Source organism: Corvus brachyrhynchos, unplaced genomic scaffold, assembly GCF_000691975.1.
Source record: "Corvus brachyrhynchos isolate BGI_N302 unplaced genomic scaffold, ASM69197v1 scaffold175, whole genome shotgun sequence".
Classification (NCBI taxonomy): Eukaryota; Metazoa; Chordata; class Aves; order Passeriformes; family Corvidae; genus Corvus; species Corvus brachyrhynchos.
In genome coordinates, this window is record NW_008238448.1 from 6,931,283 (window position 1) to 6,954,399 (window position 23,117).

At 38.4% G+C, this 23,117-nt stretch overlaps 1 protein-coding gene across 6 annotated transcripts in view; it reads left to right on the forward strand.

The window, feature by feature from the left end:
- Window positions 1-23,117, forward strand: part of KIAA0922 (KIAA0922 ortholog) — a 73,911-nt gene that overhangs the window by 41,301 nt on the left and 9,493 nt on the right. For 2 of the 6 annotated variants that reach the window (XM_017736806.1, XM_017736811.1), the window contains exons 8-26: window positions 1,378-1,436; window positions 1,794-1,902; window positions 2,837-2,942; window positions 3,593-3,746; window positions 4,371-4,541; window positions 4,850-4,919; window positions 6,880-6,997; window positions 7,599-7,737; window positions 8,733-8,842; window positions 10,534-10,606; window positions 12,710-12,852; window positions 13,471-13,613; window positions 13,946-14,132; window positions 15,080-15,265; window positions 16,139-16,288; window positions 16,838-17,454; window positions 19,561-19,715; window positions 21,000-21,124; window positions 22,653-22,810. In XM_017736806.1, the coding sequence (XP_017592295.1) occupies window positions 1,378-1,436; window positions 1,794-1,902; window positions 2,837-2,942; window positions 3,593-3,746; window positions 4,371-4,541; window positions 4,850-4,919; window positions 6,880-6,997; window positions 7,599-7,737; window positions 8,733-8,842; window positions 10,534-10,606; window positions 12,710-12,852; window positions 13,471-13,613; window positions 13,946-14,132; window positions 15,080-15,265; window positions 16,139-16,288; window positions 16,838-17,454; window positions 19,561-19,715; window positions 21,000-21,124; window positions 22,653-22,810 (2,973 nt within the window). Of the gene's footprint in view, window positions 1-1,377; window positions 1,437-1,793; window positions 1,903-2,836; window positions 2,943-3,592; window positions 3,747-4,370; window positions 4,542-4,849; window positions 4,920-6,879; window positions 6,998-7,595; window positions 7,738-8,732; window positions 8,843-10,533; window positions 10,607-12,709; window positions 12,853-13,470; window positions 13,614-13,945; window positions 14,133-15,079; window positions 15,266-16,138; window positions 16,289-16,837; window positions 17,455-19,560; window positions 19,716-20,999; window positions 21,125-22,652; window positions 22,811-23,117 lie in introns of all 6 variants that reach the window. The other 4 variants (XM_017736809.1, XM_017736808.1, XM_017736810.1 and 1 more) reach the window with 4 other exon arrangements.

Genomic DNA, 23,117 nt, shown 5'->3' on the forward strand with positions numbered 1-23,117 from the left:
GAGAAATGCATTTCAAAATCTAGTCACAAAACAATAGATACAATATACACAAGAAAATGTCCACAATATGTACTGCTTCCCTTGTGCCTGTTCTGTGATATTTCACAGAGCTGAAACTGAAATACCCGCTGCAAACCTAGTTTCCCTGCCAGTGAGATGCCAGGGCTTTGTTGAGTCGTGGATTTACATTTATTCTGATGCTGGTAGAAAATTGTTCCCATCTGTTCTGTCAAGGGCGCTCACTGTTAACACTTTTGGTGGTTAAAGTACTAGAAATATGCTTTTAGGGCTGTTTTCTGTTAAATATAGTGCAGCTATAAGTCCTCTCTGTGCTAGAGGCTGGTCCTGTAAGCCTTTTGGATTAGCTGTTGGTGGGATGTTAGCACCTAGAGTGGGACAGCAGGTAGGCAGGGCTGCACAGGGGAACTCACCAGTTGGAAAGGCTGAAGAGCTTGTGCTTTAAGAGTATGTGCTTTAAGCAGCTGGGGGGTATGTGGAGCTCATAAGCAACACCTTGAACCTGCTTTTGGAAGCTGGCACTTGCAGTCTGGCTTTCAAGCAGCTGAGCAAAGCACATACATCATTAGAAATCATGGCTGGTCAGGTGGGAGAGCATCCTTTCATGTCAGCCTGCATACACTGATTTAATTCAAGCATGAGCAAGGACAAAAACACAAGTTATTCTGTCCTGCTGCTCTTCTTTTGGTCCTGTACATCTTCCTGCTGTCCTGTGGATGGAAACATAGCTTTGCCAGTGACCAAGGGTGGTTCCCCAACACAGCTGTACCGCCTTATCAGCAGGTGAGAGCTGTTACCCCTGTCTCCTGTTGCTTTAGGCAATAGTTTTCCACCTGCTGGGTGATAGGACCATTCCTGATTTGAGCCCAAAGCACTGAATCTGGCTTCACATTGTCTCCTGGGAATGCTTGCATTTTAAAGCAGGTGAGGCAGGATCTTGTTCAGCTGTGTGTGATACAGAACAGTTTTTACTGGACCCTCTCCTGCTACTGATAGACTGGCCTGTAGAAAGTTACTTGCATCACCAGCCGTTCTTCTTCCCTTCAGCTGTTAACTCCTGTCTCCCTGCCCCTAGGAAAGGGGGGAATTGTGCTCTAGATAGGATTTAGGGGATAATGAAGATTCCCTGTTAAAGCTTGCCTGCATCTTTGTGGCCAAAAATCTTGTTGAGTGGATTTTTACTCCTCTCTCAAATGTTTGCCAGCTCAAGATGTAAATAGTTCTTCCTTTTAGCAAGGGTATCTGTCACACAAAGATGTTAAAATTTAAACTGGGATTGCTTCTCGTATCTGACAAGAGAAGAAACAAGAGTGTTTCCGTCCTTGGTGAGCTTACCTTGGTGTTCATTCTTTTGGACAGGTCATTCATCAGTAGATGTGTATATCATGCATTCTGGAAACAGCCTTGTGCATATACAGGTAATTGTGGGCTTTGGGAAGTCATAATTTAGGGTGTTGGATTTGATTGGGGAATTAGCTTTCTCTAATAGCAGATTGATTTTGCTGGTGGCAAATGTCACACTTCTAAATTTTTGAAGTGTGCCCAAATGTCTAATAGATCCTTGAGATGACATGTTGTAGTTCAGTGATGAATTTTTTTTTTTTTTAAACATAAGAGCTGTTAGCTTGAATAAAAATTCATGTGTTGATTTAGAAGATATGAGAAAATGGCAGATGGTGGCTTGCAAATTTGACAAGAAGATAGACTAATACAGGAGCTGCAAAACTAATAGTGGTAGTACTGCCACAAAAATCATTTGTCTTGTCTTCATGCAGGAAATACGTCAGTTGTCACAAAAAGACTCATCACCTGTGGAATTTGAGCCAGTACTGCTATCCTCATCATCTACTAACTTCACAAAAGTTGCTTCTATTTCTTGTAAAGGTACAGGTTACATATATTTAGAGATCATATAATTAAACAGGATTTGATTGCTGAAAAAGGGGTAGTTTTTTTCACCAGAGACCCTGAAAGATCTCAAAATCAACTTGTCTGGACTTCACTGAGAAAGAGGATGAATTTTTTTGCTAGTTTTTTCCACCATTTTTATGTGTATGTGGTTCCTCTTATGCTGGTTGAAGGCTCTAAGCTATACGTGCTTGAAAAAGGGGGAAAAGACATTTGCTACAATGTTAGCTGATTTTACAATAAGCATAATTATTGAACATGCTTTTTCAACATCCTTTTATGTTTTTTTTCTGTTTCAAATATGTTTTCTAAAAGGCTATTGTGCTTGGGTGGTCATTTTCTATGACATTTCTTGGCAGGACCATTGAAGAGGTTTGCCTGAGAGCAGACGTGTTTGTGGAAGAGCAGAGATTGGCATTTAAGCATTCCTGACTCCAGCCTGTTTCCTATTCTGGCCGCTAGACTGCAGTGTACAGACTTTAAACATTTATGAAACAGGCTGCTTTCATAATGACATTGAGACATGTTTTTCCTAGGGAAAACATGGGCGAATAAGAAGAAAGAAGGGACTATTATGTTCAGGGATTCTTTTTTTCAGAGCAGGTTTTCAGTTATTAAAAGGAGGCAGTGTGTTCTCATTAGTAAGAATGCTGTGCCAGTGACACGTGGTTAAAATTGGTCAGGTAGCTCTTCACAGCCTTATTGTGGGTGTATTTTTTGAAGGTGTTTAGCATTCATGAATATTTAAGGCAAGTTTTGAAATCTCTGAAAATCAGGACTCAAACAATTAGGTGCTTTACTCTGTGTGAGTATCGCACCAGCAAAGGTTCTCCTTTCTTGCAAATCTTCGCATGAAATAATTTTAGATATGCTTCTGGATGATGTATTCCATGTGTCTGCTCTTTCCCAGCTGCATCCTGTGACAGTGGAAGTCTTTATTCTGACAACAACGAGAACAGTCTTTTGAAAGGCACTACAACACTCAAAGCCTGTCTTTTCTGTCCTGTGATGGAAGGGTAGGTTGACAGTGGGTTTTTGTTTGTCTGTTAACGTTCACTGATACTATAATGAAAATACTGTACCTTACTTCTAAGAGATGAAGGTAACTTCCTTTGTCAGTCTACGATTCCAAGGTCAGTGAAAAGGCTTCTTCCTATTGTTGCTGTGTCATTTGCCAAAATGGACCTGTCATGTTTCAAGCAATAGTTCTGTATTCTATCCCAAGAACAATTTCAGGAGCCAGTAAAAAGATACGCCTTAGCAGCTCATATTGTATACATGTTGATTAGTCTGTGGTAAAATTTCCAGCATCCTTGTTAATGCAACGCAGAAGCTGGATAGTTTTAGAAAAAGTGTGAAGTCTTTTCTTTCTTCAGTCATCTTTTGCCAATTTCACCCAGCCTACTGTATTGCAAAGCAGTAGGCAATGTTGTACTATAGCATAACAAGAGGGTAGAAATTTTGCCTGCCTCTTTTACATGGTTCTTGTGAATTTTTACTCTCATATGTAATTATTCCCAAATAAATATTTTTGTTCTTCTCCATAAAAGCTTAGAAGAGCCTCATTATGCAAGAATGCTATGGTATCTTCTTTTGTATGGACCACTTATTATGTATTCAAGGACAATAGCAGGTGTATTTATATTTTTTCTCTATTTTCTTACAGCTATTTTGATGTAGATCCTTCTGCAGCATTGTTTCATATAGAGCCACACCATAACACTTCAGGATACTGGTCCATATGGTTTACAAATAATTTTTACTTCAGCATTGAATTGAATGAAGTCTTCATAGCCAGAGAAACAAAGAACATAGTAAAGGTGAGCTTTATTTCTTCTTTGTACAGTGTTTTGTATTTGATTTAAAGATACGGACCTTTGACATAGGAATAGGTTCTTTGAAGAACTTGGTGTTCTTAGAGCTGGTTGGAATCAGTTGAAAATAAAGGTATGTGTACATCTGTAACTATTAGGCTGCTGTCTCAAGAGGCATTATTCACTGTCCTGCTTAGTTTTGTATTGTTTTATTAACAACTGTTCTTTCCTTTGAGTTGCAGCTACAGATGCATCAAATTATAGATTATTGCTCTGTTCTCAGAATTGTTGCATGTGTGTTTGTGCTCTCTAGGATTCAGCATTTCTTTATAGTGGAAGTCTTTAGTGCATAGATGAGCTTTGAAGCTGATAATTTACTCGCACAACTGCTTGATTCAAATCAGGCAAATCTGGTTTATGAATAAGCACATAATGTAGGCATCTAAATGACTCTTTTAATATTTTGATATTGAGATTTGCATATATGCACTGTATGGGTTGGGTATAGGCACGTATCACCATGTAGTAACAGCAAAAGCACAAAGGGCAAGAACGTTTACATTCTTCAAGGTATCACCTGCACCAGTAAATGTACCAATTTTAATTCAGCTGTTGTTTGATTCTTTTTAGATTCTGAACTTTGCTGAACCTCTGACTCTACCTCCAGGCTGCTGGAATGTATTTTCTTTGAAGCTCAGTGTGAAAGACACTGTAACGAATGTGCTCTCTAGTATTTGTTTGTCCACAAATGTGGGAGTGATGTTTGAAATACCTCTGCAGATATATTCGACTGTGTCCAAGGTATTGTATTCAATTGTGTGTGTTGAATTGTTGTTAGGCACTGCAAACCCAACTACAGCAGAGTCTCTCTCAGGCCAGAAAATGTGTTCCTTAGTCCTGAAAGAAAGGCTCAGTACCAGACCACTCTGTTAAACCCTTCTGTAGCTTAAGAAGTTAAGTCCCCAGAGTTGAACAGCGATGGAATTATAGGTCTCTTGGCACTTAATTCTCTTAATTCAAGGCCTTAATTCTCTTATTTGACTCTATGAAATTATGCGCTGAGAAACTGAAATTTGTTCTCTTGTCATATTTTTATTTTGTTTTTCCAGCAGGGAGGTCTTAATTTTGAAGCAATTGCCCACTGTGATATTCAGTGCTACTTGGGAAAGTCTGATTCAGGTAGGCTCATCTTAGGCTTTTTTTTTTTGCATCTGACAGTAGTTTTATTGTAGAAAATTCATTTTATATAGCAGGACTTGTAATGAGAATCTTGAGATTGTTTATACAAGCACTTAGTTTTACGCTTTTTTAAAAACACCCTCTTTTCAGGGACCATGTAAATGGCTAAGGGTACTGAGTACATGGTGCAGTATTTCAGACATCTAATTCCATAGCACATGCCAAGCTGATGTTCTATCTTGAAACATTTTTTTTTTTTGAGTTTTAGTATTTAAGACTCTCCGATGAGTTCTCATGGGTGATGTATTGCCCTTTTCTTTCTTTATACACATTTTCTCAAGAGATATTGAGGTAGAATGGTAAAACTGTCCACTGACTCAGAGTTATTAGAAAATGTGCATAACCTGGGCCCAGATCCTGGGAATTCTTTGATGAAAAACAAACAGAAAAATGTTGACCAATATCCTCCTGTATCCAGAGTTAAATTTGAAGGCCTTCTCTTTATCTCTTTCTCACAGCAATAATTCCATAGATTTCTGCAAAAGATGGTTTATCAGGCTTATAAGACAGCGTCCTTGACACTGTATCATGTGAAACAATAAGAAGGGCTCTTACTTTTTTCTGGAACTGAGGAATTTATCTCCAGATACTGTAATACTGGGAGCTGTTTTAAGTACATGGCTGGCATTTACCAAAATACAGCGATAGGTATTACACATCATGATACTGCCTAAAGTATGTTGAATCTGTTGAAAGCTGATTCAGAACCGTGGTTTTTAATCTCTGTGCAGTAGGGAGTTTCAGAAGGCAGCTGGTACCATGGGCTTTAAATGTTTAAGTGCTCTCCTGGAAGTGTTTTCAAGATGACATTTCCTGAAATGTATTTTTGTGTGAGGATGTGAGGAAGGCAATAGTAGTCAGTCAAATGTGAAAAGGAGAACTGAGGTGACATACAGACACATGTGACTTGAACAATTACTGGTACACATGCACGTTTAGGTACATTTCTTAGAAGCAAATGTTTGCTTTTTTGTATTTTTTTTTTAATCTGTATAAAGGAATATGGCTGGTACAACCAAATCCTTGTTGCTTACTTTATTTTTGTTCTAATAATGCAGATAATGAGATCTTTATATACAGGTATTCTGCCTTCTGCTTTAGGATACTAGTATTTGTTAAACAGAAATGTGTAATGCAAGAGCCTGAAAATACTGACCTAAAGAAATTGTAGTTGGATTATTCCAGTAATCACCAATCTGAATTCAATACTTTAAACATTAAGGATTGTAGAATAAAGTACATACACTTTCAAAATAAATAATTTCTGTTTTCTTTCAAAGGAAGTTTGCTTTTCTGACTTCTTTCTGCTATGTGAAAATGCTCGCGCCAATGAGTGTAACTTTCTAAAAGGCATTAATCTTTAGACTGATGTAAAGCCTTGCAATTTATCTTAAGAATTTGAGAAAATTATCAGCATCTAGAAAAGAAGCTAAAAGGAGAAGACTGTTTTGGTCAAACTGTGGGAATTGTTCTGCTCCCTGCTGTGCCGTGCTACTCCGTTTTTGTACCACTATGTAATATATTATCTTGATACTTTACTGCCATCAGCAGAGAGTACTGTGTAGGCTACTGATAACCTGGTTACTCTTCAGTGGCGTCTATTAGACATAGCAGCAGTAAAAAAGGGCTTACTAGAGCATACAAAGCCTGTGCAATACCCATACTCTTGTTTGCATGTACAGTTACTTTGGTTTTGCAGATGTATTTCCTTAAGCAAATCTGATGTGGAAAATAATATATATACCCTCTCATATTGTCACTTTGGAGGGGAAAAGTGGGTTGCATTTTTTGTTTTGGGTCTGGACTCTTTGCAGATACAAATTACTCATGTTCAGAAGTAGGTTGATGGAAGGAGCAAATATTATCTCTGTAAAATTTGAACTATCCATTATCCTTTTAGCAAATCTGCTTTGGCAGAAGTCTCTCTCTCTGGACCATTCTGCCTGGGACGTGGATTCCGAGCTTGCAAGTGACCTTTATGAAAGATGGCAAAAAATAAGACGTGGGGAAGCATGCAGGTCTGTACAGAATCTGCTGAGGTTCTTAATTCAAGCCAGGACAGTGTTGTAAGAAAGAATATTTCTGTTCGGAAGTATTCTTAATTAGAACAAAACATTTTGGACCATTTTCTACGGTTACGTTAGTTCTCTCAAAGCATGTGGAGTTTCAGTGCACCCCAGACACTCCCAGTGTTCCTTTCAAGGCACTGCCAGCCATAAGTAAGCTTTTCAGCTGAGAATGTAAATAATATTCTGACTATAGTCATCTCACCAGGGCTGCCTGGCATGAAGGCAGTCAAAGCATGTTTTACCAGAGCATTTATGGAGTTGCCTGAATCCTTCATTGACAGGTTGTGTAGCAGTCTTCTCAGGATTAGGGTCTTTGAATGTCTTCCAATGTTTTTAGTCCCTGGCCTACATACACAGAAGTTAGGCTAACTCTCTGCTAAGGGGTACAGCTTTATGGGCTTTATTTTGTAGAGACCATTTTCAAGGAAAGTTTAGTTGATGCAATTATAGGCCCTGGCAAATCGTCTTGTTGTTGTTATTCTTTGTTTGAAAGGGGAAAAAAAAAAAGAATACAAACTAACTAAGTTTTCTGGTTTTGCCGATAAAGCAGGAGACGTATTTTAGGACCAGCTCGCTTTATTCAGCAGAAGAACTCTGAAGAGGATTCCTTTGCCTTTTTCTTGCCACGATTGACTACAGAGCCTGGCCTTACACTCAACTTCAGTGCCACAGCTGTTAAAAGTAGTATGGTGAGGATGGTTGTTCCTACGCTTTTTTCTGAGTTGATGTATTTTTCTGAGCTTATTTAAATTATAAAGTCTGTGGGTAATGTTTGGTGCTGCTTAGCATTTTCATACTGCTTGTGAATTAGTGTTTTGATCTAATTTAAAACACTAGGTTTGTATCCCTTTGGCTCTTTGATAAGTTTTCTAGCTTCCTAGTTGTAATATTATAGTACAAGGAGAGGAGTAAAGCAGTGTAGGTCTTAACAAACAATTTTTTGTAGTTGTTAAAACTTTCCTTGCATTTATTATATAATTCACATGCTTGTGATAAAATAATTGAACATGGGACCAGGGATACGGTGTGTTGTCATTAGTGATGCATGTGGTTACAGGATGGCCTTCCTCATGCCACTGCCTTGTGTGACAGAAGTGTGTGAAACATTTATGAGAGATACAGAGCAATGTATCTTCCAGCCACACTGACAATTATTTCTTTCTTGTTTGTCAGATTTAGGTCTCTACTAACCTAGCCTAGGCCAGAACCAGTCATATGGAAATAGTTTTCATATGCACATATTGTGAATTACCTTAATATTCCATTTATCCAGTTTAATGGTTAGTCATTACAGTAATTTTTATAACCTGCTTCCATTCAGACTTCTCTAAGAAAGGGTGGCACCTCACTAACTTCACTTTCTTCTGTGCAAGAGCTTTGTTCACATCTGCCTGCATAAATCAAAATCCAAATGAAAGGGTTGTTTGAGGAGCGGAGGCGGTCTGTATTTTTGCACACGTGGTTTGAAATGCACTCTTAGCTGATTTTGCAAATTATGACATTGTGGTGACATGTCCTGCTGTTCCATGCAGTCTTGTGCACGTATGATTATACTGCATTAAGACAGAAGCCAGATTGAAGTCCCTTGAAAATGCATATCATATTACCAGTGCTGAATTATTTTACCAACCAGTTCTCAAATATGTAGTTTTTAATTCTTTCTTTTCCCCTCCAAACTATTTAGGTAAAATATTTCGTACTAAGAAACCCTTCATCCTTCCCAGTTACGTTGCAGCTTCTGCCTCTTTCTTACTACCCTGATCCCCAAGCTTCACTGAGTCTGCTGAACAAATGGTAATAACTATCTCAGGATACTGTTTTCCCTTTTAAAAGATCTTATTTGCTATGCCTTATGATTGTTATGTATTGGGGTTTTTTGGGGTTTTTTTGGTTTTGGTTGTGTTTTGGGGTTTTGTTTTTGTTTTTTGTTTTTTTTTTTGGTTTTTCAAAGTGTAACTTAGGTGGGGATTATGTTCTGATCCATTTTGGAAGATACAGCCCTGTTCAGGGCAGTTCCCTGTAAGGTGCATGCGGTTGTAATGTACCTCATCATTGATAAAACACAAGTTGAACATGTTTTAAGCAAATTTGTGTCTGACAGATGTAAGTCTGTCATCTTCTAGGATCTGAGGCTTAGCGCAAGCTGCCTGGGTGAGGTGAGCAACTTACAGAGTTGGGGTTGTGTATCTCCTCGTGGTGCTAGTTGGTACTTACAGAGTCTGTAGACAGATCAGTGAAAAGAAGGCATCTGAACCGTCCCACCTGGAAAAGTTTTCTTCTTAGCCTTTTCTTAGGTTAATAACCCTGGTTGAAGAGGAAACAGGAACCAGGAAGAAAAATGCAGGTCCAGAGGGAGGAACCTCAACATAAATGTTTAGGGTCAGCTAAGTAAATGTTTCTGCGTTGGTTTGGACTTTCTGTTTTAGAATTGAGATTATCTAATGAGAAATCTAGAGAAGAGCTTGAACAATAAAGGGACCTGGTGAAGTGAGCTGAAGTTCGCCAGAGTAAGTCCTGACTGTCACACTTAACTTTGAAAAAATGTTACAGTTGGTAGGACTGTTTGGTTTGAGACAGTGGGATTACTCCTGTGCTTAGGTGTAACTTGCTTACTTGGGGTCCCAATCCCTGTGTAATTGCTTCCTTAACCTCATTTCTTTACATAGGTACATGCATGTGCATATATATGTCTGTATATATATATGCACATTAATAGCTGCATTTGTTTGCATACTAAATATGATTTCCACATAGACTCTTTCTAGTGGTTTGCAATTACATTTTCTCTGTATTTGCACACTTTCATTTCTCCAGATCATCTAAGTTTACCAGAAATCACATCCATATAATAACTGGTTCTTTTTAAGCTAAAGTCATAGACAGTTGTGACAAGTGAGTTTTCAATTCAGTGGCTGGAGGTCCATTAGTCCTCTATAATCTACATTTTACCTGTTGATTTTCTTACATCAGTTTTTAATAACTTAATGTCAAATGCTTCTAATTTGCACTTAGGCAAAAAAGTCAACTGCTGTAAGTGAATTTGATTTGCAAATTATGTGATAGAAAATAGGAATTTATCCAAAACAAATAATGAGCAGAAAGAGGGATATTTGAATAAATTATATGAGATTTAATAATGATTATTTCTTAACAGTTAGGTGAGCAGAAAAAGCTTCGGGGAATTTGTGTTTGTGTGGCTTAGAAATTGTATTTCTTGGTTGTGATCTTTTACAATATTCTACACTGACAGACCTTAAATGCCCAGCCATTTGTCTGTGTTCCAAATGTGTGGAATCCACATAAAACTGATTTGCAGTGTATTCTGTTGAAATGCAGACCCACATTTCCACCATATTTCACATTGCCAAAATGCAATTGTGAAAGTAGGCTTTATTTAAGAATAGATGCCAGCATGTAAAAATAAGTCAGTGCAGTTCTGACAGGCTGGGTTTGAAGTGCTTAACTTTTTGTTTTGGTTTATTTAGGTTCGGCATAAATGTGCAAGCTATTAATTTCACAACCACCGAATTCAGGCTAATGGATGAATGTTCTCACAGGGTAAGATGGCTAATTTTGGTAGAACTGGTCTGACACACTAGAGAAAGCTTTTTCTAGCTGTGCTACTTTTGGGTTGTTCCCAAGTGTGATTTAAAGCACTTTCACAGTGTTTTCTTGATTCCCTGTCAGGTCTGTATCTTCGCAGTTAATTATTTTCAGCATTTGATGAGTCTGTTTTGAATATAGCTGTAGGGAGGAAGTGCATGCATGCCTGGAAGTGTGTGTGTATGTGTTGTTGGGACTTCACACTTAGCTCCAGGCTGACCATGAAGCGTTGGGCTGTTGAGTCAGTGATGTCAGGAGCTGGCTGGTTATCTTCTCAGTAGAGGGAAATAATGTCATGGAGTTCAAGGGAGAGGGAGGCGGGATTTCTGCATCTCAACTTCATGCCATTGCAACTCCTGGATTCAGCTTTGGAATGTCATGATTCTCTCTGGTTCCCATTGCCTAATTTTTGCATGAGTGTGGTAACACTTGACTGTGTCACACCAGTGCTGAGCTGTGCTTAAACCCAGAGCTGTTGTGTCATGGGTGACAGAAACAAAGAAAATGCTGTATCAGGGATGTTGGCATATTCTGGTGACCAGAGTACTATCCAGAATACCTGGAGAATTTCTTCTTAAGACTTCTGTTCTGTGCAAAAGCCCAGAATTAATGTATTTTCCTTGCTGCTTGGGCATTCTGCAGCTTTGTCTTTAATGTCCTGTGTAGATACATGTTTCTGCACATATGCTTTAAGACCTTAATGAAGTATTTGTACCTTGTAAAAAGAAAAGAGTATGTTTGCAACGCTAATCAAAGCTGACCTTTCCTTTCTGGCAACAGTTGTAAGAGTTGTTGTAAAAGAGAGGAGACAGCAGTTCGTAAATCCTAGCCTGTAGGCACACTCTGAGAAAGGGAAGGTAGCATAGGGGTAGGAGTGAGCTTCCACAGTCCCACACACCAAACTCTTGACCAAATGGAAGAATAGCTGTAGATCTTCACATCAGTGTGTGCAATACATGTTTTTCATTAGATTTGAAGAGCTGTGGGGAACATGCATGGTTTAGATAGGTGTTCAGCACATATGAGACAGATCTTGGCTTGTTAACCAAATCAGTAGTTGTTAATATTTAAGCTTTTGCATTTGTCATCATTTCCCTAGTCAGTTTTTTTGTGCAGTGAATTGTTAGGCTCATGTTTGAGTGCATGCATGTCTTCGTAGGGAGTGACATGGTGAAGTTTGAAAATGCCATACATGGCTTGCTTTTATAAATACTAACTATTAAATGCAGGTTCTGATAGTTTTTGTGTGTTGCTTTTCATAAAGTAGACTAAGAATAAAAAAATTTTGAACTGAAAAAGATCAGAAAAGCTGTAAGTACAACACCCATGAATTGAGAAACAACCAAGCAGGAGCCCATTTTGGAATGTTTATGGGGTTTTTGACTGCTATAGGTATCTGATCACCCCTTTTCCTAGTTCTGGAAGAACAAGTTTTAGGGCTATTTTCATTTTTTGAAGGCAGAAAGAATAAACAATGGTATAAAAAAAAAACAAAGACAAAACCAAAAACCACCAAACAAAAATTTACATTATTTCCAGACTAAGTGAACTTCTGGTAGTTCTGGTTGTCAATTAATATAGTAGAGAATTCACTTTGGCTTCTTTCCAGTGACTCAAATGATCAGCATATTTGCCAGCAGTCCCTTTCTCACTTCAATCAAGTTGTAAGTCATACTCTGAGGGTATAATGGTTGCCACATTTCCCTGTGCAATTAGTACACTGTCAGTTCTTGTGTCGTGAAGTGTTTCAGGATTCCTTGACTATGAAAGACACTATATAATTTCTTTTCCATCTGAGCTAATAAAGGCTGTTTTAAATAATGAAGTAATACATTCCTCATAATAAGTGCAGTAATATGAACTTTTTCTCAAATAAACAATCTTATCTTATGTTTTATGTTGTCAAAAGGAAAGACTTTGGTATAAGTTAGTTAGCAGTTTCTACACCTTGCCAAAAATATCCTATGTGGTGCTAAGTAGTGATACAGTGCTTGCTTTATTGACATCTTTAAACACACATGTTTTCTGTGAGTGAGAAGTGCATTTTTTGTTTAACAGAATGCACATCAAGAGGACCTTATCAGCAAGAAATGCAGTTCTGAGATGCTTTGGTTAAGTTTACAGCCACTGGAAACCAGAAAAGTTGGTGTAATTTTTACACCTCTTGACTACAAAAGAGTAGCTTCCCTTATTTTAATCAGGTAAGCCAAGTTTTAGCTGTAAGTGAGAATCAAGCAACTCAATGTAAAAAAGAATTTTTAAAGTCCTGGCACATAGACAAATGGTCAAAATTTGGAAGTCAGAATGTCTCTCATTTAATAAAAATTGCTTAAAATGTGTTTGTGCCTTATGTCTCAGTCATTAATTCTCTTGATATATGGTCAGAAGATTATAAAACGCATGTGACTGTACTGAGGCAGTTTTGAGCTGAGAGAGAAACACATTGCATGGCTTTGCTATTTTCAACTCAACTCTGTAATGATAGGAGTTATTTATCCAGTAAGACTTACGTGCAGCCAAACATTGGTTATCTTTGTAGGAAGAGAGTTTATGGAAGAAGCAATCATTTTTACTAGGTGGCGCAGTTGCTACCCAGTGGCAGTGGTCACTAAACTTACTCCTTCACTGTGTGAAATTCACTAGTGACTGGTTCTGGAGTGATGCTGTCTCTGTTTAGGGGAAATCTGTTCCGCTTTGGCCACTGATTCTGGTTCCTGAAACACTGTTGTCTTGGTTTGGCATCTAGAGACCAAGGCCATGATTTTGCAAACTTAATTTGTGCTTTAGTGGCTGATTGCTTGATTTCTATTTTATGGTAGAAACAACTTAACCGTTCTGGATGTGGTCAGTGTAGAAGGCTTTGGAGCTAAAGAATTGCTTAAAGTAGGCGGAAGACTCCCTGGTGCAGGGGGATCCCTTCGATTCAAGGTGCCAGAAGCTACACTAATGGACTGCAGACGACGTGAGTAAGGAGACACAGGTCTCTGGTTGTGCAGCTGGCTGCTTTGGTCTGCACTGATACAGACACAGAACATTAATGTTACGTAAACTGATTGGTAAAAGCTGAAGAGCTTGGCCTTGAGAAGTGTAGATTCTGTTTTTTCAAAATGCTGACTGAAAGTAGTTAAAAGTTTTAGAAATACACTACTGCAAAACAATCTGTATTAAATTTTGGTCACTTACATGGGTTTTTTTTTTTATTTGATTGTAAGTAAAACCAGAAATTTATTTATGAATGTAAGAAAATAATTTTTATGCACTGTAAAATAATTGCTCTCTTTTTTTCCCTTTAAGAACTGAAAGACAGCAAGCAAATTCTATCCATTACGAAGAACTTCAAAGTAGAGAATATTGGGCCTCTTCCTATAACAATTTCATCAATGAAAATCAATGGTTACAGTTGCCAAGGATACGGATTTGAAGTGTTAGACTGTCAGGAATTTTTCCTGGGTCAGAACTCATCACGGGAGATCAGCATTGTGTAAGCACTGACAAATTTGCTGACAAAATAACTGAAGTGGAAATTTGAAATAATTAATTTCAGGAGCAGACACTCCAATAGCATACCACACACAAAATTTTGAATGGAAATTTAGTAAGCGTTTCCCTCAGGATAACACTAACAAACGAATAATATAATACTGGTTCTTTATAGGACCCATTATTTTTAAAAAGCAGCATACAGGCTTTTATCAGTGCATTATGAAGTAATAAATCAAAGCAAAAGAGTTGCCACAATGTTTTATTTGCTTGTTATTCTCTAAACTTGTTCCACGTAGCCTGACCACAATCTAGTCATGTTTTCCCAACACTGCACATAGTCTAAAATTGATTCTTTTTAAACTGTTTTTGAGTGAAAGATACTGTGACTTAAGCAAAAGTAAAGTTAATATTACTTACTGTATTAAAGTAACTGAGGTTTCCTGTACAACAATTTTACCTCTACTGACTGGAAAGGCAAGTCATACCTTCTAGCAATCAAGTAGAATAAGGAGGTGGGTCAGGGAAGTGGAAGAAAAGACAAATCTGAGAGAAAAACAAGTCACAGTAGTAGGAGTATTGTGAAGAGTAACAATGAACCCACATATTTTGCTGATTTAAGATGACATAATGCCACCTGCGCAATTTAAGCAGATTGTGGACACTTTATTTAACTGTGCTTTAAAAAATATTAATAAATAATATTGTTTCCTATTATTGAACTGTTATTATTAGATGAATAAATTATTAATATTATTAATGAGGCAATATTTAAAGTAATTTTAATAATTAAAATTTGCTATTAAATTATTATTAAATACTATTAAATTAGTTTTCATACTTCTTGTTGTTGTCATATTATTTGTGTTTTTGGTATTAGTGTGACTTCAGAAAATTAAATTCAGCCCAATAATGAAAAGGTAATACCATCTCTGTTTTTCCTGTCAGATTCACTCCTGACTTTACATCTTCGTGGGTAATCCGTGAGCTGACACTGGTGACTGCTGCTGATTTGGAGTTCCACTTCACACTCAACGTGACTCTCCCTCACCATCTGTTACCACTGTGTGCAGATGTGGTGCCAGGACCCAGCTGGGAAGAGTCTTTCTGGAGGCTCACTGTCCTCTTTGTAAGGTAAGGCTTTCCTCACAGCACCCCTGAGTTCCTGCAAGATGCAGTGCATGTGAATGTCATGGTGATAACACTGGTGCTGATGCATCCCTAACGGAGATCCCCGTGTACACTCTGGTGCTGCTTGCACTGTTTGGACACTGGAAACAGTCAGAGCACAAATGAAACAACAGCAGTGACCACATTGCCTGGTTCTAGATGCAGCAGAAAGAGATTGTAGGCATCTGAAAAAACAGGATTTTTTTCATTCTGTTTTCCTGCTAACAAAATTTACACTGCATGATTGAGAAGGTTGTTTGATGAATTAGAAAGATTTTTGTTTTGATCCATATATGTTTGGTGCAATTTTATACACTGTGGAGAGAGGATATTTTGCTTCTACATTTCTAGTTCAAAAGTATGGTGGCATTTGTAGCTCATTTTATGCCAGCATTTTCTCTAGGAAAAGAAAGAGACAGTGTTAACTAAATACCAAAATAATGACAGTGACTATCACAAATGAATAGGAGGCTGATAGATATCATATGATATGATGTAATTGTGTTGTAGTGAGACTTACTTCTAAATTACCTTCAAATCAAGGATTATCTTTTTTAGAATGAACTTTTTCTCTGTTCTGTTTTTTTCTTTGTAAAGTTCATGACTGAGTTATTTTATAGAGCTAATAACTAGTAAGGGCTATAAGGAAAAAAAAGGTAAAGAAAAGACTATTACAACTATCATTTTTAAAGCTGTATTTTGAGTTTCTTGTCTTTGTTTTTACTTAGAATTTACTAACAAAATATTTAAAAGTGTATCTTGTTAGAAACTTTTTAACTCTTTTGCTGAATATTCCTGAAAGTTGTAGACACCAGTATCTGTTGTTTTCTTTGGCAGTTTGTCCCTGCTTGGAGTGATTCTGATAGCCTTCCAGCAAGCCCAGTATATTCTAGCAGAGTTCATGAAATCAAGACAGAGGCCAAATCCTAGTGCTTCACCACAGCAGAACAGCAACTCTGTTGACGTAATCAGCTCTGATTCCTACAAGTAAGAATACTTTCTTTTCTTCTTTTGTACCCTGTTTATTGTGAAGTGGTGCTTTCTGTGTGTACTCTGACATTGCTGTGGGCTGATTTAAAGGAGACAGTGTTCCAAGCAGCCTTTTTTAGAGAACTTCCATCTCAACCCAGGAGGAGTGGAGGAACTCAGGGGTTTATTAATCTTGTATATTGACAGTAGTACATTAGGTAGAGATTGTGTGATGAAAGTAAAGGATGCACCACGTGTGGCAGCTATGGAAAAATGGAAAATACGTTAATGGTTCTCATATCTGACCCTCTTGAGTGGTCAGTTAGGAACTTACTCACTGAAGCATGTAAGTGTTTTGGAAGTCTTAGCAAATACTTAGAGTCTTGCTCAACTCCCACTGAAATCAGAATGTATGAATTAGCTGGTATGGTAAATTGAAGACCTAAAGCAATTTTGTGGCTTGTGAATATGCCCCCCCTTCTTTTCTTACAACGATGTCTCTTAAAGCAATTCATGATGGCTTTGTAAAGATGAACAAATCCCAAATTACTTTTTTTTGTTCACCAGGGGAAGCTGCAAGACATTTATGGATTCCTATAGTTCCTCAGATAAAGGTAAAGGGAAGGGCTTCCTGTCTGTAGGCACTTCTTCCAGCCGAAGTCAGAGTGCGGCAAAGAGAAGTCCTGCGACCTACAGCCACTCTCAGAAGAAACACAAATGTTCAGTTTACTACAGTAAGCAGAAACCAAACACAGCAGCTGGCAGTCCCATTGCAGCTGCTGATGAGAAACAGAATCAGATTGCAGAGAACCAAATCTCAGCACCAAAAGAGGACATTTGCACTGATGTAGTCAGTGAGAACTGGGTAACTCTGAAATATGCAAATGGCATAAATGTTAACAAGAATTTAACTCTTCCAGAAGACTTTCTGGGTAAAGAAGAAAGTACACTGAAAAATACAGTTCTCATTAAAAATACTTCTTCAGAGTGTGATCTGAAGGAAGATCTTCAAACATGTATGTTTCCTAAGGAAACTAACCTTAAAACTTCAGAAAATCTAGCTGAGCTCAAAGAACAGGAATTCTGTTCTGTGAAGATGTCCAAGAAGCTACCTGAAAGTCACTTGTCCAGAAATTCACCTCAACAACAGCCGGAACTGCAAGAAATTTCTAGGAAAAGTAGTGGTAATTTTTTTTCAAATTCCATCAGTCTAAATTGCTAAGCAAAATCTTCTGATGAGTTCCCTGTGATCAGGAGTTTGTCTTTTGCGTGAGACAAGGGGATGCGGTTTTTATGTGTTCACTGTGATTTGTCTGTTTACATTTTTAAGGAAGCAGCTTGCATTTCAAGTTGTTTCTTGGTTTACAGATTTCAAGCTTGTGCCATGGCATTTTAACTGTTAAAATAATTGATGTCATAGATATGCTTATAAGACACAAATTGCCCTTGTCAGATATTCAGAAGGATCCCAGTTTGCTATTTTCAGGTCCACTGAAAATATGGTGCTTGAATCACCAAGCAAGCACATTCAGAAGCAGATATTCAGAACTCCTTTGATAAAACCACCCAAAATAACAAAAACCTGACATCGGAATAATGTGAATTTATATTTTGTAGGAATTGGCAAATCAGTGTTTCTTTTGTTAGTTGCCTAGCTATATTTTTTATATAGTTTTTCTTGTTTTGAAATTGTGGGACTAAGCTGCCTGAGAGCTTTTACCTTTTAGCTTCACAATTCAAAATTTTAAGAACAGCAAAAGAACACCTGGGAGGAATCAAGAGCAGGATAGGAAAATGTATTCTCTGGAAGCTTGGCCTTACTGAGGCACTTGGCAAAGTAGTTGAATGGTGAAAACTGTCATTTGCTGTAGCTGTGGCAGAGTTTATTTAATGAGTGAGCCATCAGAGGATTTCAGGCCCTGCTGTCTTGTGTAGTTGTTACCACAGGCTCGTTGCTGCCTGTTGTGTTGCAATCTGTGCGCTAGAGCGGGTACAAGTGTGCACACTCAGGTGAAGGCAGGATAGTTTCACTTATTCTTACAAGGTATTTTGAGATTCTTCATGTGCTCCTAAAATGCAGTGTTGTTTATTCTTTGCTTTGAATTAGGAGATCATTCAGTGTATTCAGTAGTAAAGCACTAAATGTACTTGTTGTCTATTAGCAGTTGTCGTGTTCTGCACTATCAGGTATGCGAGTATTTCTGTGTTTCAAGGTGTTTAATAGGAGATGTTAAGTCTAAAAAGTACCATGTTGCAGTGTTTGTATCTTGATATAGTTACAGACTTGGTTTTGTGCACAGGGAATTCAAGACCTGAGGTCCTCACATGTTTGCATGCTGGAGAGCAACAGAGTGTTCTTCAGAGCTCTGGCAGTCTCCCTTGCCTGGTGTTTCATTCACATGTGCTCCTTTTGCAGTCCTCATGGCTGCCTGCTCCAGAGGGGAGAGTGTCTGACTCAGAGCTGGGGTGATGTTGTTGGTTGGTAGGAAACTGTAAAAATGTTTGGGCTTGCCTTTCCCAGTTGAGGCGGCCAGTTCAGTTCAATAAGTGACGACATTTCTCATGCAGAGCAGCTGAGAGCCTCGGTAGCAGGTCACTGTGGATGTATTGCAGATCTCTGAGATATCTGGAACCCATCAGAGACGAAGTTAATTCTGTCCTGTCCTGGCAGGGCCCAGGCAGAGGAGTGTGACTCAACTGGGCAACTCAGCTAATTGTTGAGGCAGGCTTCCTCTCAAAGCTTTCATCTTTTGGACTCTTAGATCAAACTAATGCTTCTTCCTCACAAGCCTCTCAAGTAAAAGAACTTTCAATATGGAACCCATCCTAAAGAAAGGATGACTTCCCTTTGTCTTCATAGTGAATGCAGAGGGCACTTCAGAGATGGAAAGCACCAAGGCTGTCCTTTCTCCCCACTCAGCTTGCAGGCTTTTTTTCTGTTTGTTTTTAGCCCAGTGTTCTCTAGCTTCAGACTCTACCTTACAGACTCATGGCTGAGCCCCAAACAGCTCAAATTCAGATGAGATGAGCAGGACTTGGGTAATCTCTGCATGCACTGGGAATGGTGTGCTCAGGAGCATGAACCAAGACAAAGCTACTTTTTGCAACCACTGTAAGAATTTTTACACAGCATTAGCTTTTGATTTTTAAATTTTCAGTATCATCAGCCTAGAGGTTAGTCTCCTAGTGTTTTGGAAAACAACACAAGTCTGTTTTTAAAGAAAGATACGGGATTATGACTGGGAGCCCCTTCTCTTCCCAAGCAAACTGTTGTTACTGTTTAATTGTAGGGAATAGCCAGCAAGTGCCTCTCAGGAATGAAACAGAAAACTGCGAGACTTTAAAAAAGCAGATCAACCTAAAGCCTTCCACAGAGAAAAAGATTAGTAAGGGACCTAAGGAAGAGACTCCATGCTGTGCAAAAGAGGAGATTACTTCTTCCGAGGTTTGTATTGTGATCTTTCTGCTTATCAAATTTAAAATTAACTTTTTATAGTTTAGGTACATATATGTACACATATAGGTATGTGTATATGTATGTAGGCACTATGATGTAGAGTCACAGATCTGAAATACTGTAAATCAGATGAATGAGGAAGTATGCAGATGTGCTGTCCCACATCCGTTGTGTATTAATGCTGCTTTATGGAATGATGAACAGTTTGGGTAAAAATCAAAACAGCCACATCACAGCCAGAGATTGTTACTGTCAGAGCAGGCACAAGCATGCTGGAATCTAATGCCAGCTGTCAGCCACACTAATGATTGGGAACATTCCCTGGAGGGGAAGTGGGCATATTGGCCTTCATTTGCAGACCCGATCTCCAAACCCAGGGCTTTGCATCAGAAACTTGGATTTGAGAGTACAGCAGGCAGAAGCCCCTTAACAGATTGTGAAGTTCTTAAAAAGGATCATTCTTCACCCCTGGTTTCTGAGTGTGATAAACACATCAGACTCTACCTTTGTTGCAGGCAGCATAGAACACTAAAAGAACTTCATCAGGCAATTAGTAAACATGAGAATCTGGATTATGTTTGTATTCTGTCTACTGGATAGAAATCCCATGGCAAAAAGGTGTGAGGAAGAATTGCTTACATTGCTTGAGGAATATATCAGAAAAGACACGGTTTAGTCTTGCTTTGGGAACTGTTGTTACAAACTTCTTTCCATGTGTGGCTGATGGTGCTCAGTTTGCTTCTTGCATTTTTTGAAATGACTAGTATTTGTTGGTAACTTACTCCATAATTTCCTCAGTTGTAATTCAAATGAATGCCTTCCCCCACCCCCCCCAGCTGCTGAGGAAAGGGAGGATTTATTGCTGCTGAACTTGCACACAAGCTGATCATAAATCTGGCAGATGTTTTTTGTTTTTAGCACATTGGGAATTTTATTGACTGCTTTACTTTTTCCTCCCTCCATTTTTTTATTTCCCTGAAAGCCAGAGCTAGGTGCTGTGAAGGGGAAAATGCTAAGTTTGGGAATTCAAAAATTTGTCTGTCATCGTCTCTTGCTGTCTTGATGGACAGAGTCTTGGAAAGGCTGGTTAAATTGATGGTGCTGGAAAGAGGATGTGCTATGGAAGGACACTAAATCATGAAGTAACTATGCATTTGGGTCAGGTCATTTTGTCCAGAGAAATTTAGCTAGAAAAATCCAAAGGAGTTCATTGACCAAGTTAAGTTCATTTTATAATGTACGTATTGTCTCAGCTTGTATTTTTGCCTTTAGCAGGAAGATGCGTATAGGAAGAAGAAACCTCAGGAGAAAAAGGAAGGAAATGTACCTAATATGAATTGGAATAGAAATAGAACATCTAGAAAAAATAAGAAGAAGAATGTAAATATATCTACTAGGTATGTATTACCTCACCAAATCATGAAGAAACCCAGAGTTGCTGCAATGTTTCTGCAGGTTTTGCATAGTACGTTAGGCAGGATTGCTTTATCTATTTAAATAAACACACTTCAATCCTGGCCCAAGCATTTATTTTTAGGAATGTGCAGTACTAAGTATCACCACCAACAACAAAAAAATGAAAATATTCCATTTGTAAATCTACATGCGTATAGAGGCACCCCATTCTGCATAGCAGTGGTAGCTCTCTGTTAGAGCCTGGAATGTGCTGTTTCTGAAGTTTGGGTGGTTAGCTTCCTTCCCATTGTGTATTGTGTGGAGAAGTTCCAGTCGGGTATTCTCTTAAGTGAAAAAAGGAAAATTGTTGAAATGATTCCACCTTCAGGAGAGTCATCTGCTATATTGAGTAACTGGGGGAACATTGTCCTCTACCAATTTTGGAAGAGAAATGTGTAGAAAGGAGACAGGGGCTTGCATTTTTGCTGTAATGAATTAAAAAGACTAGAGCAGCACTAGGTTCTAAAGAATATTGAATGAGCACTGTGGAAAGTTACTTTTTTTTCCCCCTGAGGATTGTTTTAATACATTTTAAAATCAGTTGTAAATTACTTTTAAATAATTTTTGATATATTTCAAATTGTTTGGATTATTAAAAAATACTAGTTACAAACTGCTGTTAGAACAGAAACACCTCTGAGGAGAAAATCCTACTCCTTCCCTTCCCCCAGCCCTTTGAATTAAGGTCACAATCCTACAAAGCCTTCACAGACTTAATTTTTATTGCAAGTGGTTCTGTTGAGGTCAGTGGACTTTAAAAGGGGATTGTAAATCTGAAAGGGCTGTTATAACGCATCGTACACAAATTTCTATTGGTTTTGTGGGAAGTCAATACATGTGTAAATCTTTGCTGGATGCACAGCTTTGTAGGTAGGAAGGATGAAAACCAGGAGTGAAATACTGAAGTTCAGTGTCTGTTCCTTGAACCAATTCAGCAGTAGCTACTTTCTGAGTTAAGATGGAACCGTTCCCTTTCTGCAGAAATTTGACAGCTGACTTGTAATCATTTTTCCTTAATACTCTCTGAATACGACACTGGATGCAGACATTCCAATTTTACTAGCAAAAATTTAAGATTGGTTCAGATTGTGATTTTACTCTAGTTATAATTACGCCAGTGAAATGAACACAGGGCACATTTTTCTTTGTATCTAGATCTTTTTACACTGCTAGACTGTGCTTATCAGTAACATCTGATTGCCTTCTACACGTGCTTTAGAGAATGGAGTTAAATATGCATATGATGTTTACCTCTCCCCCCGAGAAGTAGAAGTCTGTGTGGTAGGATATTGCATTTTGGGAAAGGTTTTTTAGGTTTCTGAAAAGCTGGGGAATAAGACTCCCAAACCTATTGCTTCTCCTGCACTTTGCCTTGATAGCTGTGTGAGTTGAAGTGTTTAATGGCTGAAAAGGAAAAATGCAGATGAAATGTAAAATACAGACATGTTTTTTTGGGTGTGATTGTATTAGGGTCCCTGAGCAGAGTGAGCTGAAGCACATGTGCAGTGAATTTGAAAGGCCGGATCTGAGAGCAAATATTGGAATAAGAGCCTGGTGTCCTCAGAGTAACGGGGAAAATTGTAAAGCAGACCAAAAAGCTGGGAGCTTGTCCATGCAGGGAGAAACAGGTACGCAATCTTAATTTTCTTAAATGGTGAAAGAAATACAATGTGGATTTTGTGGCAGTAGATCTCTCTTCCTTGCTTGAGAGACCTGTGCTTTTCTCCCTTTTGAGCCCTGATGTGAAGATGACAGGACTGGCATGATGCAGTGCCTGAAATAATACCTGCTCACTTCTGAAGGGCCCTGCATGCTTCTTCGTGGGGTTGGTTGGTGGTGCGAATCCGAAAATGAATCAGTCTGAAGCAATGACCCATCAGCTCTTGGTGAAGGAGAGACAGACTGACAATCTGCTTTCGTGTTCAAAAGAAAGCT